The sequence below is a fragment of the Prionailurus viverrinus genome, chromosome C1 (assembly GCF_022837055.1).
Source record: "Prionailurus viverrinus isolate Anna chromosome C1, UM_Priviv_1.0, whole genome shotgun sequence".
NCBI classification, from domain to species: Eukaryota; Metazoa; Chordata; class Mammalia; order Carnivora; family Felidae; genus Prionailurus; species Prionailurus viverrinus.
In genome coordinates this window covers 51,587,669-51,604,227 of record NC_062568.1, presented here as the reverse complement: position 1 = coordinate 51,604,227, position 16,559 = coordinate 51,587,669, and the positions used below count along the sequence as shown (strand labels likewise).

General features: G+C 44.7%; 1 protein-coding gene across 2 annotated transcripts in view; it reads right to left on the bottom strand.

The window, feature by feature from the left end:
• NFE2L2 (NFE2 like bZIP transcription factor 2) overlaps positions 1–15,820 on the bottom strand; it is a 35,670-nt gene extending 19,850 nt beyond the window's left edge. The window contains exon 1 of one of the 2 annotated variants that reach the window (XM_047869908.1): positions 15,623–15,820. In XM_047869908.1, coding sequence (XP_047725864.1) covers positions 15,623–15,667 — 45 coding nt within the window. In that variant the 5' untranslated portion in view covers positions 15,668–15,820. Of the gene's footprint in view, positions 1–14,471; positions 14,618–15,622 lie in introns of those variants that run through there. The other variant, XM_047869909.1, reaches the window with a different exon arrangement.
• Positions 15,821–16,559: the final 739 nt, after the last annotated feature.

Sequence of the window (16,559 nt, the reverse complement as noted above, 5' to 3'; positions counted from 1 at the left end):
AGTAATAATGTTAATAATAATGGCTACCATTTGTAGTTCACTTTCTCTGACTCAACATGACAGCAAGCACTTGTATCTAGCATCTCCTTTACTCACACCAATCTGCAAGGCAGGGAGTGTTATCACCATTGCCCTTTTGAAGCAAAGGAACTGAACCACAAAGAGGTTCAGTAATTTTGCCTGAAGACCCACATCTACTAACTGGGAACAGTGAGCTCCAACCCAGGTGTAGGTCACAGAGTCACTCGAATAACCTAGGCCTCTTCAGAGAGAGACCGCCCAATGTGGCACCAGTTAGGGCTCTGCTGCTAACCAGCTGCACAGGGGAGCGTGGACCTCGCCGCCCAACCTCACTGTGCCATTCCTACCAGGACTAACCAAGACACTAAGCCTAGCCTCACAGAGCTTTTTTTTCATATGAAAAAAAAAAAGTACATAATGCCCCTTAAAAATATAAAGGACAACCGGGGGTGAAGTATTAAAACCATTAATAAATTCAACTTCCATTGCCAATGTCAAATGAACACGAGAAGAATCTAAATTTTAAGCTTCTGGGTCTAACCACTATATAAGAAATGGAAGGTGAGGTCGTAATTTATGCACGCATCAGACATCATGGCAATACCAAAGGGTAGTGAATGGAAGAAGTTTTCAGCTAGGTTACCTCCCCTCAAGGGTTTTATAGAAGGTCTTCTTTCCCTTCACCACTCTACCCTTTACTTTTTATCCTTTTTAAAGTTCATTTATTTATTTTTGAGAGAAAAAGACAGCATGAGCCAGGGAGGGCGGGGAGAGGGGGAGAGGGAGAGGAAGAGGGAGAGGGAGGGAGGGAGGGAGGGAGAGAGAGAGAGAGAGAGAGAGAGAGATTGAGGGAGAGAGAATCCCAAGCAGGCTCCATACCCAGCAGCACAGTGCCATGCTCGAACTCACGAAACCATGAGATTATGACCTGAGCCAAAACCAAGAGTCAGACGCTTGGTCCACTGAGCCACCCAGGCTCCCCAACCGCCCCCCTCCTTTTTTTAAGGTGTGAGTTACTCAGGGGTAGCATTACAAAAGGACCATTTCAGACTTTGAAGACTAAATGATGTAGGGCAGGGCTGGGAAGAGGACAAGGCTGCAGGGGTCAGCTCAGCTCATGTTTGGATTTATACTTCCACTAACGTGCTTCCATTCCCCAAACTCTGCTGCTTTTCTAGGCCCGGAACCCCCGAGTAAGAAATTCTGCCCCAAGTGAAGGATTGTGTCTGGGAAGAAGCTCAAAGAGATGGCAGCTTATCAATCCACACTAGTACAGGGAATCCAGCAGACAGGCTGGAGGGTCCCACAGGGGAGACTGGGCCAGCAGGTAGCCCTCTGCTGCCACAGGGCACATGTAAGGTCTTGCCACGGATTGGTTTTCTGTCTCTAGAGACTTCAGTCCCCACGTGAAAGACACACATAGGAAAGACCACAGGAGAATAAGTTTACGGCAAAGAGCAAAAAGAGTATGAGTGTTTATGCCACTACACAGAATTCAAGAAAGGAATTTTTCTTTTTTTTTTTTTTTTTTTTAATTTTTTTTTTTTTTTTTTAACGTTTATTTATTTTTGAGACAGAGAGAGACAGAGCATGAACAGGGGAGGGTCAGAGAGAGAGGGAGACACAGAATCCGAAACAGGCTCCAGGCTCTGAGCCATCAGCCCAGAGCCCGACGCGGGGCTCGAACTCACGGACCGCGATATCATGACCTGAGCCGAAGTCGGCCGCTCAACCCACTGAGCCACCCAGGCGCCCCAAGAAAGGAATTTTTCAAGTGTGCCTAAGAAATCTCAGCTCCCCACACATCAAACATCCCCGACAGAGAAGAAATACAGTTATTAAGAAAAATTTATTTATTTATTTATTTTTGAGAGACAGCGAGAGAGCGTGAGCAGGGGAGGGGCAGAGAGAGGGAGACACAGAATCGGAAGCAGGCTCCAGGCTCTGTCAGCACAGAGCCCGATGTGAGGCTCAAACCTACGAACTGTGAGATCACGACCTGAGCTGAAGTCGGACACTTAACCAACCGAGCCACCCGCGCCAAAGAAATACAGTCATGGTAAGAACACCACAGCCACCATTTGCTGAATGTGTGCTGTGCGATAGACCTTATGCCCAGCTCTTTTGTTACTCAGTTTTAAGAGCACCGTGGCAGGTGTCATACACATTCCAATGTTGAGGGAACTGAAGCACATGCCACTGTAACGTCCATCGACTCAAACTCTCTGGGCGTCAGCCCTTGGCCTGCAACATTGGGATAATGCCTGCCTCACAGGGTGAATAAGGAGCGCAAACAACAAATTCAGTGTGTTGAAGCATTAGCACCCTGGCCAGCACTGAGAAGAGCCCGAGAGACTGTGGCTGCTATCACCAATATGGTTAGATGCCTACCTCTGTTAGCTTGGGGCTTATGAAAAAGAGAGGATACTGTCTGTTCTTTCTTTTCTTCGGTGAATACTGCTAATCACTGGGCTTGGAAGCCAAGGATAAGACTGTTACAGTTGAAAATGGGCAGTAAGAGTAAATCGATCTTAGAGAAGGGCACAAAGAGACAAACTCCCTGTATGCCACCTTGGAGAAAAAACAATCCATCCCTCAAGCAAAGCAGCAATTTCTGGGTTGTTTCCCTCCCCTTTCATCAGGGGAATGAACACACCGGTGGATGAGTTCCTGTTAAAACGTAGAAACAGCTTGAGCACAAATGGTATCATGATGGGGCCAACAGAAAGAGGAAATCTACTCCTCTCCTATGAAAAGGGGGCTTAAAAAATTCTTCTTAAATGGCTAACAAAGGTAGTTACAGATTAGAGTTACAAGACAGATCCTCAGTACATGTGCTGATGCCAAACCACACCCACACCTCTCCACTCCCCCCCCCCCCCACAATCCCTCTGTCTCCAACGTCTCCATTTTCTGATGCATGGGCCATAATAACTTCCTGTCCACATTCAGCCCATGTGTCTTGCCCTTTCCAAAGCCTTCTGTGTTTTAAGATACTTACAGAAAACTTGAAATGCCACACATGGGCAGTGAAGGGCTCTCTACAACCAGCCCCAAATTAACCTTCTCATCCCTAGTGACCCAATCGGTTGCCAGAAGTCTGGCTTGTGCCTGCATCCTTCCTCAGGGTTCCAAATGAAGTCTGAGCCAAAGAAATCCTTTGGACTTAAAAAACAAAAACAAAAATAAAAACCTGTAGTTAAAATGCTACCTCCTCCAGGATGTCCTCCGAGCACCCCAGTTGGAAGTGACACTTTCTCTTCTGCACTGTCATGGGGCTGTCATGTGTCACAGATGAGCCTGTGTAAATACCGAGCACCTGGAGGGCAGTAAGACTCACCCTCAGTTTAGGGAGCAACTACTATTATGTAAAGTCTAGGCATGATGCCAGACACCAGAGTTATAAAAAAGAAATAAAATACAGTCTCTGCCCTAGAGGAAGACCTTAAGCAGAGAAAACAGAGATATAAAGTAAATTATGCTCAATGATATGAAACATGCCCTATAATCCAGGTGTACAAAGAGCAAAGCGTTTGATTAGGAGGAGGGAAAACTTGAAAAGCAAATGTCTTTCAAGGAAGACAACACATTTGCCACATTATCTTGGAAGATGAAAACAACTTCATGCCCTGAAAGTTCCTAGGGTGTGTAAATTCCTAATAAATTTTTGTGGAATGAGTAGGTGCACATTTAGGCTCAGAATTCAGTATTTTCACTGTGCACATAAGGTGTCTGGGTTCAAAGAATTCTAATTACTTACATAACAAAGGTACCGTGTTTCCTATCACTTATGACCCAACTACCAATCGTAGAAAAATTATTTAAAGTTATCAAAGTTATTTCATAGTAATAATACTTCAAATTATTCTTTGGGTGCTCTACTAAAAATAAAGTATTATACCTTAAATCTATAAACACATATTCCTTCAAGTTAACAATAAAATTGATTTTTTGAGAGAATCAAATATCCTGGGGGCACCTGGGTGACACAGGTGGTTAAGTGGCCAACTTCGGCTCAGGTCATGATCTCGCGGTTCCTGAGATTGAGCCCTGCATCGGGCCCTGTGCTGACAGCTCTGAGCCTGGAGCTTGCTTCGGATTCTGTGTCTCCCTCTCTCTCTGCCCCTCCCCCACTAACGCTCTGTCTCTTTCTCTCAAAAATAAACATTAAAAAAAAAACAACACCTTGCAACCTGAACACGTCAGTCAACATAAATGCTAAGTATATTTCCTTAGAGGCCCCTAGTTATGTCCCTCAGACTGACGGTGGAACATGGTACCTCACTTTGCCCCCATATTCTAGACTTTTTTTTTTTCCAAAGCATCAATCTATTACCATAATTAACCTCTTCAGCTATTCTATACTCAGGACTCAGCCTTCTTCACGAAGTACCCAGTAGAAAAGGCAGTAAAGATCCAGAGAGGTATGGTACATGGCTTTTAACTTCATCTTGAAATTTTAAAATAATGTTTAGCTTATCTTTTGAGGAAAGCTTCCTTGTAGCTGTAGGCCTGAGAAACGGTGAATATCAGCAATGATGATATTACCATATCAAATGACAATGACCTCTGTGTTAAGTGAACTGGACTAGACACTCTACCTGAGTAAATGAAATGTTCTTGGTCCCTCTGGTTTCTAGAGCTTTTGTGGCTCTCTCTCTCTCTCTGTTACTCCCTTCAGGTTTAGGATAAAAGGTGTGAACAGGCTGCCATCTGAGGAGATGGGGCCTTCCTACAAAGAACCAGGAAGTACACGTGGAGTCCCGTTATTCCACCAGTTTCAGTTACCTGTAGTCAGCCGAGGTCCAGAAGCAGACGATCCTCCTGATGTATTGTCAGAAGGTCAACAGCAGCCTAATTTATGTCGCAAGGCCTATGTCGCTCACTTCATCTCAACACATAGGCATTTTATCACCTCACATCATCACAAGAAGAGTAGTATTTTGGAAGACCACATTTATAACTTTTATTACATTACATTGTTATAATTGGTCTATTTTATCATGTTGTTGTTCATCTCTTACTGTGCCTAATTTAGAAATTAAACTTTGTCATGGGTATGCAGGTATAGGAAAAAACATCGTGTATATAGGGTTTAGTACTATCTGCGGTTTCAGGCAACCATTGGGCATCTTGGATCATGAGGGACTCCTGTAATGCCCTGAGCTTTCCTGGGAACAGTAATATCCTGGCTTCAACAGTCTCTAGAAGACCGTGCAGGACAGCGGTTCCACTGGGGCTGGTACCACCACTGAGCAGCAACCGAAACTGGATGGAAATGGGGGTGGGGGGGTTCCTAGCTGTCACAATAGTGCTGAATATCCTGTAATGTGGGACAGCCCTCCACTCCAAAGAGAGAAGTCCAGCCCACGTGTCAGCAGCACTCCCTTTGGAAAACACTGAGTAAAGCTCCTTGAGGTAAGGACACTGCCTTAATTAATCTTTGTAAAGGAGTACCTCATTCCTTAGTTTCTAACAAAATACCCACAGTTACTAGACAAGAAAAGAAACGGAAGGAACAAGGAAAATGGACAGGAGAGCAGGGATTATGGACATGCTAAATCCCTGTTCTGCCATCATGAGTGACATGGCCCCAGACAACTTATTTTACCTCTTTGAGTAGGTTTCCTCACCTGTAAAATGGAGGTAATAGCCTTTATCACCACAGATTTATTGTCAAGATCAAGTAAGAAGACCTACTACAGTATTACCAGGTGTTCAGTAAATGTCAGCTTTTTCCCTTTCCTTCCCTATGAAATAGCTGGTTGTCTGTATTCAGATGCCTTGTAACATCAAAAGGCTGATTCTTTCATGACGTTGGAAGGAAGCTGGTTAAACGTGACTGCAAGGGAAGACTAATTGTCCCCTCCGTCTCTTCATCATGACCACCTCCACCAGCACAGCCACAACTGCTAAAGCTCTACAGTACCATTATCAACTGGATTCTGAGCCATGTACTCCAGGAGCCCCAGACTTCCAAGAGTCCCACAGGCACAGAGGAAAGGAAGATGGATGAGTTATCTAGGGGTGTCATTCTTACTCCCATCTCTCTGGGGGAGAAAAGGCTTTATTCTTCAGGATCATTGAGAAAAGACGTGAGGTTCCCCAGCTCTTAAGATATTTTCCCTCCTTTCTGAACCTCCCCAGAAGTTTAAGAGCCAGAGGCCCAAGTCCTTCAGCAACATCAAAAACATGGCTACACAGAATCAATCCTGCCCTGGCATCCCAGGGGCACCTCACAGGGAAAGGGAGGCACTTGGCCTACCAACAATGGGAATACTCACCCAAACTGGGAACTCGTCGAATGGAGACTCCATCTGTACTCTATAGGGATTTCTAAGATGACATTATTGAATTACCCAGTGGTCACATATTTGCACTCCATCAACTAGAAGGGGCACAGGAGAGGGGCTGGAGGGTGGGAGGGAGAACCCCTCTCAGTGCTGCCAGCTCCTGATGCGGTGCCAGCTTCTGAGTGGCTTCCTGAGGCTGCTAATCTTTGGGTTGTCTGTCCAATCAGTTATACATTAATTTCCTGTATTAAATTCCCTGTCTGAAACATCTCGTGTGGTTTCTGGTTTCCTAAACTGAACTCTGGGCTGTTTTTTAACCTCTCCAAAGAGTCTTCTCAGGAAAAGACAAAGCCTACATTAACAGGGTTGTTGAAAGAACTAAAGACCACGAGTGTCAACACCACAAGTAAATACTCAAAATTGCTTTCTCTTTCCTCACATGGAGAACGTAAGTGCCGGCTGCACACTGAAGAGCAAATCCAAGTATTAAACATTTAGGAGATCTTCAGGTACAAATTCCAAGTCCATCTGATGCTTTCCTCAGGAAAAGTCCAAAAAGTCTGTATTCCTCCTGGGTCCATGAAAAGAAGTCCCTTAAACTAGTTTTCTTTTTCCTCCCAATCTCGCTCCCTTTCATGCTAGCACCTTTTTTTCCAAGTCAAATAGAACCCAGAATTTGCCCTCTTGAAGTCACCATCCTTACTCTCAATCCAATGCCCCAAGGTTCTCCCAAACATGCAGCCTTAAGTAAAGAAGTTTCCAGCAGAGGGTGAGCCTCTGTCTTTGGAGAAGAAAGAGCCTGAACCCACAGAATGGTTCTCATTCCTGGTCCTGGTCTCAGCAGAAGAACATACAGGGCAGGGACTGCAGTTAGCATAAAGTGAACCAGCCCTGGTCCTGTCCTTGGGGGTTGGTTCCTCAAAGCATATTTTACTTCTGTTTCACGGAGAATTACCAAGAACAAAAACAACTTCTTCAAAATTGGCAATTTCCCCTATGGCAATTAAAAAATATATTTTTAATTTTTGGTGGTTTTTATTACCAGGATTTTAACATTAAAAATTTTTTTATTTATTTTTTTGCTACGTCAAAAAAATTCAGGGCTCTTCCAGTCTCTAGACACAGCAATAAGACTCCCTAGATCCAATACAAAAAAAAAACCAAAGCAACAGAAAGGACAGGTTCTGTAGTCAGCCCTCAAACACCTGAAAAAGTAGAGTAATTCTACCATGTGTCACTCTTCTGTTTCAGTTCTGTTCACAGAAAGCAACAGAACAGGATAATCACTTTCCCCGGTATTCTAATCCCTTAGACTGAGAACAGGTTGAGTTCTACATCCATGTGCATTATATTTTTGTGCTGAAGCAGAGCAGACAAAAGGCTGTCAAGTCTGGAGTACAGCAAAGTTCCATACTCTTTATCAGCAGGCCACCCACACAGGCAGTCAGTATTGTTCCTGATCTTACACAGACATGGGGTGGGGAGAGGGACGGGCACTAACCCACCCTGGATGATGGCTACATCCCAGCAAAGAAGGAAAACAGCCTTTACCGGGGCAAGTCATTCACTGAAATACAAGTATGCATTGCATACAGCCTAAATGTTAACACTGAAATCCCACTGTTTGAAGGTACTTTAAACACACATTACACCTATCCTCAGGACAAAACTCTTAGGAACAAATGAAAGAATAAGATATTGTTTTTTAAATCTTAAAGCAAAAAGGAAGAATGGGTTAAAAGAATTTCGAACTACTGATGGCTACAGAAAGGCTGGAGGTGGGCTGCCAAAGTTTTACCTGGCCACAGTAGAGAGAGGCTGTGGCTGGAACCGGGTGTCTGCTCCCTTCTGGGCCCAATCCCAGTATGGGACCATACTTTCAGGTCTCTTGAGTGGTACTGCAGTGCTGTAGCTCACACACACACACACACACACACACACACACACACACACTCACTCGTAAAAGATTCAGAAGTTAGCCCCAGTTTCCAAAGATATAAACCAGAAAGCCATTTGGGTAAGTACAAATGGCAGCTACCGCAGTCAGAATATAAAGTATACTTCACTAGGCAGATTACAGGGAGCCAAAAAATTGAATTGCTAAAAGTTGCCTTGCAGATGTAAGGTTTTTGTTCTCTTCAAATGGAGAGGATAACAAGGCCGAAAAACTCAGAGCACGGAATTTCCTAGAGGAAGGCAAAGTGTGTCCTAGCCTCCGGGCTCTCCAACACTTAGCCCAAGCATTCTGTCCCCACTGTCTTTCCTAGGCTCACCCTAAATGATTGAGACTGCACGTTCTCACAGGTCACATTCCTGACCAAACACAGAGGAATTCTGACCCCCTTGGGGAAAACCTCTTGATAACAAAATTATCACCCAAATCCCCATGAGGGATTAAAGAGCTCAAGTTATATTTACTGAATTTCCAACATTCGCCAGGCACCTTAAAACAGATCTCAGATTTGGGTGTTAACCTTAGGTTGTGAAGGTCAGTGATCAAATACAAAGACACTTCTTTTCATGATTTTCGACAAATATCCTAACCAGATTTTCTAAATCACTATAAATACCTTCAGTGGGTACCAAGCACTGAGCTAGGTGCTCTAAGGCACTGGTTCATAAACCTGACTGCACACTGGAAAATCTCTTTTCAGAAGCTTAAAAAAAATATACTGATGTTTGGGTCCCACCATCACAGATTTTGTTTTAATGAGGGATATGACCTGGATGTCAGCATGTTAAAATACTGATGGTTGATTCAACTAGAAAACAAAGTTTAAGAACCATTGCTGTAGGGAACAAAAAGAAATACATAAAGCAGAAACAACCCAAATGTCCATCAACTGATGAGAACAGAAATTAAACGTGGTGTATCCATACAGTGGAACAGCAGCCGGCAATAAAAAGGAATGAAGTCCTGATACATGCTACCCCGTGGTCAAACCTTATAAACAAGGTATCAAATGAAAGAAGCCAATCACACAAAACCACATAAGGCATGATTTCATTTACATGAAATATCCAGAACAGACAACTCCACAGAGATAAAAAAATGGATGAGTGGTTACCAGAGACTAAGGGAGTTGAAGGGAAATGGGGAGTTACTGCTAATAATTATGCGGTTTCTTTTTGGGGTACTGAAAATGTTCTAAAATCGGTTGTGGTGATGGCTGCACGACTCTGAATACACTAAATCACTGAACTATTTTAAATGGGTACACCATACAGTATGTGAATTCTATCTCATATAGCTGTTTCCAAAAAAGCACAGGGGCACCTGGGTGGCTCAGCTGGTTAAGCATCTGACTTGGTTTCAGCTCAGGTCATGACCTCGAGGTTCGGGAGTCCTGAGTCGAGGTCTGCACTGACAGTGTGGAACCTGCTTGGGATTCTCTCTCCCTCTCTCTCTCTGCCCCTCCCCTGCTCAGGCTCTCGCTCTCTCTCCTCTCAAAAGTAAATATATATTTTTTTTTTTTTAAAAAAGGAGAGAAATACAAATTCTATGCCCAGCTTTCAAGAAATTCACAATCTAGCTGTAGAGGGGGGAAAAATACACAGTCAAGACAAATATCAGAGATTTTAAAAGGCGATGCAACAGAATTGCCTAATGCAGAAAATAAAAACTCTGAAGTTCAAAAGAAAGCTTCAAAGTCAAAATGACCTGATTTTTTTTTTCTTTTCTTACACAATCATTCTCTTATTTTAAAAAAAAGCAACGGAGGGCTCAGATCTGGCCAGTATGCTATTACCACAGGCACCAAAGTCTCCATTTCGGAGTTTATGAGAAAGGAGTGACTACCTGGCATTGCCAAGGATTTTTTTTAATCTTCCTGAACACAGGCTGTCGATAGGATTCTAATGACTCTCAAGAGCCAATTATCAACAGGGCCATTGATAGATGGACTTGGTGTTCTAAACCCTTCTTATGCCCTGGATTTGTCTTCACTATCAGAGTTTGGGTCAAATAAACTTACATGTTTACACACACAGAAAGACTCTCATATAGGAGGCTTTATGACATGCAGGTATTATAGGCCATGTGCCATAAAGATGATCAGTTAAAAGTGCCTCCTACCCTCAGAGTTCCTAACTTTTTTTAAGTAATCTCTACACCTAACCTGGGGTTCAAACTCATGACCCTGAGATCAAGAGTCACATGCTCTACCAACTGAGCCAGCCCAGGTTCTTAAAACTGTTAATACCAATAAACTGAAAAGTGATTATTGTGGCAGGGGCTGACACAAAGAAAACCAACAACTTTAGGCAGAACGGAATTTTGTTTAGCAGTCTTGGTGTTTTCTTGGAGGGAGGGTGTCTGTGTGTAGGGGAAGGTTAGTGTAAGAATACCATTTTTTTTCCTAATACTGTTTTGGAATGTAAATATTATAAAATTTTTGCTTTCATTTCCAGAAAACATGCCATATCAACTGGGCAATTGAAAAAGCCTTGGCCTGTATCTTAGACCCCTTTCAATAAATGTCTGTTGGACCATATTTAAAAGCAGGTGGCAATGAAATTTTAGTAACTCCTAAAAATCATATTATCAAAATATAAACTCTATTATTCATGTTAACAGTAAACTTAAAACAAACATACAGCCAAAGGTGAAGGAGGTACGTTAAATAAAGCATTAGTAAATTTGTCCTCCCATACCCTGGTATGCAACAGATTTCAGCAAACTTTCAGAAATGGCTGGACCAGGCATTTATTTTCTTATTTTCTTTTAATGTTTATTTATTTTTGAGAGAGAGAGAGAGAGAGAGAGAGAGAGACAGGAGAGAGAGAGAGAATGAGCAGGGGAGAGCAGAGAGAGGGAGACAGAATCCAAAGCAGGCTCCAGGCTCTGAGCTATCAGCACAGAGCCCGATGCGGGGCTCAAACCCACAAACTGAGATCATGACCCGAGCCGAAGTCAGATGCTAAACCGACTAAGCCACCCAGGCACCCCTGGACCAGGCATTTACATACCCTGGGTTTACCCACACTAACTTTCAGGCAAATCCTAAAAATCCTGCACCATCTTTAATTCACACAAATAAGACGATAATTCTGAAAACAACTTGTTTAACAATAAAGACTAAGAAATAATATATTTGATTTTGAAATATTCAAAACCCTAAATAAGCTTCATTGAGATAACTTGAGCCCTTATGCTTGCTTCAATTCAGAAGTGCCCTAAACAAGAGACTGGTGTTTAATTTGAGCCAACAAATTTCTCCTAGCCATTTTCCATTCAAATTCTCCCCATTCTACCCAGTGACTTTCAACCTGGCCTAACCCTGTCGATCCCACTTTTCACTATATATATATATACATACATACATATATATATATATGTATATATATAATCAAACTTATTTTTGACTACTTCAAAGCAAAAAAAGTCAATGAACAGGAGAATGTACCAACTAACAAGGCAAATAAAGGTAAGCAAAGGGGGGGTCTAGCAGCTAACAGATTTAATTAAGAAAAAGGAAAAATGGTCCCTGAAAAATGTAATGCCCCAACCCTAACATAACCCTAACTTTAATCTTGAACACTGCTGAGATCCCATGAATTTTTAAAAGTATTATTATATTGAGAAGTGGCCCTGGGGCGCCTGGCTGGCTCAGTCAGCAGAGTGTGTGACTCCTGATCTCAGGGTTGTGAGTTTGAGCCCCATGTGGAGATTACTAAGAAAGAAAGAAAAGAAAGAAAAGAAAGAAAGAAAAGAAAGAAAGAAAAGAAAGAAAAGAAAAGAAAGAAAGGAAAGGAAGGAAGGAAGGAAGAAAGAAAGAAAGAAAGAAAGAAAGAAAGAAAGAAAGAAAGAAAAGAAATGGTCCTGCCCCTCCAAATGAAACCCCTCTAGGTCTCAGTGTCTTCCTTAAAAAGCCCCCATGTGGTAATGAATTGCCAGGTTGTATTTACTTGCACTGAATTTAAGAGGGCCCGCCTCCTCCAATACATACAAAGTTAATGAATTTCTTGTTAAGTGCAAAAGGTGCAGAAGTTAATCTTTTTAATTCCTGCCTCTCTTTCCCCTAGTTCTTCTCAATTAATCCACTTTTTAAAATGTGAGCTATTCCTCCTGTTTAAAGTTTAAGCAGTCCTGGTCAAGTCTGGAAGTGGTGATTTAAAGCCATTGGAATCAGACTATCTAGGTTTGAATCCCATCTCCACCAGTCAATAGTTGGGGCATTTCAGGCGCCTGGCTGGCTCAGTAGGTGGAATGTGGGACTCTTGATCTCCAGGTAGTGAGTTTAAGCTCCATGTTGGGTGCAGAGATTACTTATGTAAATAAAGTAATTAATAAAAAATAGTTGGGGGCACTTTAAGCAGGACTCTTGGCCTCTTTGTGCCTCTATTCTCCCCCTGGAAACTGGAGATAATAGTATTTCCCATGGGGTTAGTGTGGAATTATGCATGTGAAGCAATTATTGCAGCTCCTGGCACTCAAGGAAGTGCCCAATAACTCATCTATTATCATCTTAGTGCCGAATTCTTCCTGCACCCAAGAGTTTGCACTGAAAAGTTAACCCCAGATCAAAGAAAAATTCAAGAGAAAATATTTTTTATGCAAAACCCACTTTAAATTATGTTCAGCCAGTAGGTAGGAAATTCTCAACAACAACAACAACAACAAAAAATGTGCTTATAGTCCACAGAGGCTTCCTTTTCTCATGTAGCTCTGAAGAATATTCATCCTGAATGAAAATAAATATTAAGAAAAACTGTATTTGGTTTTCAACTGATCCTGGTAATCCTAAAGAAAGACAGGAGTTCTTTTTTATCCAGCATTGTTTATAAAAACCCAAGTTAACAACAAAGATTCCAGAATGACCAATTATTTTTAAAGCAGAAAGACTGATATGAATTGTGTATTTATTCTCCTACATGCAGCTTCCATAATCTCTCAACTCTAAAAAGTCGTATTTAAAAAGTCAAGTTGTTCTTTGCTTAACATTCATTCAGATGAGAGGCCTGTGTTATGTTCCTTTAAAAATAATCTTAATCAGTCTAGTCCAAGATCAACTCCATCCCTCATATATAAAAGTACTTTATCTGAGACACCATTGAAAGGGACAATGGATGGTTCCTTCAGCTAACAGAAATACAGAATCTCAGGCTCTGCTTTCTACCCTGTTTATCAATACCTCCTCTGCCCACAGGATGAAAAACTGAATCCTAGTACCACCTCATACCTGGAATTTATTTGACAAAGTTCAGAATCCATTCTTGACTTTTTGTTGAAATCTTTCCAGACTACCACTATTATTTAATATGATTAACAGTTACACACATGAACTTGATTTCAAATTTTACTCCATTTCCTTTTTTCATAGTCTTCAAATATGAAAACTGTGTCTGATTACAAAGGAGGAAAAGTAGTTATCTTATCAAATATAACTGAAAATTCACATTTAAAAGAGAAAGGAATACACATGCTTAATGAACTTTTGTATATATAGAATGTTAAATTACACAGGAAAACAAATTAAAAATAATAGAGAACTCTAGAACACAGTTTAGAAAAACAAAAGTCCATTAGCCTTTTATATTCTTTGGTTATATAGATTACTGTATAAATAGCTAGATGGTTATATAAATTCTGTTGAATAGCAGGTTAAATCGGAAAGTACAATATACTTCATAGTAGCGCGAACTGAGGGAATACAATCCTAATCATTAAGGGGGGGGGGGGGAGGTTAAGACAAACAGCTTTAAATAACAAAAAAGCACAATATATTGTCAATAACTTAAAATCTTAAATCTTCAAGATTAATGTAAAACTTCACATTTAACAGTATAAACATATGCTCTTACTTATACCTATTACACTACACATTTCCTTGAACCAAGTATTAAGTATTTTTCCTAAAAACCCAATTACCAAAAATATTTGGAAATATAAATATCTACTTCTTTGAAAGTCCCTACAAAGTATGAACAGTAACTTGTTTTCACTTTTATAACAATTTACAAAACTCGCTAGCAAAATACTATGAAACCCAAGCGTCCCACCTTCTGCCCTAGCAAAAGAAACATGCTAAGAAATCGAAGCAAATTCTCAACTAGAAAAAAACGAAAGCATCCAAGGAAGAAATAATATATGGCAGCAAAAAATTTACTAACAGCCTAAAATCAATAGAAATTCTAATCCACTCTCGAAACTCTTACCCTTGACAGCACAGCACAGAATATCCTGCCTTACACATTTTGGAACTGCAATTCTGAAACGTTAAATCCAAAGACAAAGCCGCCCTGGGGAAAATAACAATTGCGCAACAGATCAACAGCTCCAACTTGTCCCTTGGCCCCGGCGCGGCAAGGTTTGCACGCTATAAAGCAGGAAAGGGCCAACCGAGGGCCGCCGTGACAGCCAACGGGCCACTGTCTTGGAGGCCGAGTCCACGCACCCGGCGTGCGCCACTGGGAGGCACCACGCGGGTACCGGGAAGCCGCGTCCGACCTCAGTTCGCTGCCCCGCCCGCATTTACCCGCCGGTTGCCAGAGGCCGACCCCGGATCTCCGAAGCCGAACATTTCCCACCACGCGAGGGAGCGCCTGGTCCCGCCGCCGCACGTCGGGGCATCGCAGAGCGCTGGGCACTTAGTGACCTCCTCCCTCCCCCCACCCTGGGGGCTGGGCTTTCTCGCCAAGCTGCCTACGAGCGATCTGATGGATGGATTGACTGATTACTTTGCCAAGGGGTGCCCTTAGACGGGCCAGCAGGGTGAGCGCGCAGAGCCACCGCCCGCGCCCGCGGAGAACGTGGATGGGGGCGGCGGTAGGGCAGGGGCTCCAGGTCCCAGTCCGGAGGAGACCTCAACTCCCCCGAGAGCGGCCCCGTGACTAGGCACATTTTTGCCGGCTCCGAGGCGGGGGAGCAGCGCAGCCCCGGAAGGGCCGGGCCGCGCCGGCTCAGACCGCCAGCGTCCGCCCCCTCCTGCCCTGCCACCTCTGGGGCTGCTCAAACTCCAGCTGGAGCTCCCGAGTCCCAGCTCCGGAAGCCGGGGACGCGGCTAGAGAGGCCCCTTCGCCCTACGCACATGGAAGTAGCTTCCAGACCTCCACATAGTCACCCTCGGGGGTCGCACTCCCACTCCCCTCGCGTCCCACAGGATCCTCGCAATCCTTTGGGTCCCCGGCTCCTTCTCCCCGCCCGGGCCCCAGCGCAAGCGCAGCGGCTCTAGTGCGCGGCCACAGCAGTCCGGACTCAGGCCGTAGACGGGAGAAGCCGGCTGCGGTTGTCCCGCCCAGTCCGCAGCTCCCTGAGCCCCTGTCCCCGTCCTGGCACCACCGCTGGGCTCCAAGGGCCGGGGCAGCACCTGCTGGGACGGCAGTCCGGGCGGCGGCAGCTCCAAGTCCATCATGATGAGCTGGGGACCGTGGTGTGGCGCTCCCCGACGGCAGCCTTGTCCCAGGTGCCGAGGCGCGGCGCGGACTGGGCGGCACAGGCGACGGCTGCTCCTCCGGTCACCGCAGCACTCCCGCGACACGGCCCGAGTGGCCCGCTGGGCTGTTGCCCCGCTCCGCCTCCCGCCCCCCCAGAGGGCGGGGCAAGAGCCCGGGCCAGTCGTTCCCGGGCTAGCTGCGCAGGCAGAGCTTCCGAAAATCCCCCACCCCCGCCCCAGCTGACGCAAGAAGCTCGTGGGCCCAGGGCAGGGAAGGGCCGCGGGCGGGGGTCCCCGCGGACAGGCCTGCGGGGTGCCGGGAGGAGGGCTGCATTGGCTTCCTGGTCCCCGCGCTCAATCCCTCCCTCTCCCCGCAAATAAAACCTAAACTCTCGGCCCGCGAGATTGAGAGTTGTTTGCAGAAGGTCGTTTGGGTTCAGGCGCTTTGAAACAGTTTAAACAGTTGGAACAAACACTACTGGAGACCCCGCGGAGGCGCGGGTGTCGGAGCTGCGCCTCCCTGATCTGGAGTTGCAGAACCTTGCCCGGCTTTATCTCACTCCACCGCCCGAGAGTGGCGCCAGCCCTGGGGGTGGGGGTTAAATGTTTAGACCCAGGCCGTGCACGACGCGAACTGCCCTCTCGCCCTCCGTCCATACCTGGGCCGGGGCCAGTGGGACTTGCCCAGGGCAGCCGTGGACCGCGCGGGTAGCTCGTGCTCTCGGTCACCCTGAACGCCCTCCGCTTACTCCCACGCGCTGGCACTCTAGCTGGCCCATCGCTGTGGGCAAACGGGGAGGTCTCTTTTGGTCGGAGAATGGTCAGTATTGCCCACCAGGAGTCTTCTCTTCCCACCAAAGCGCACACCTCA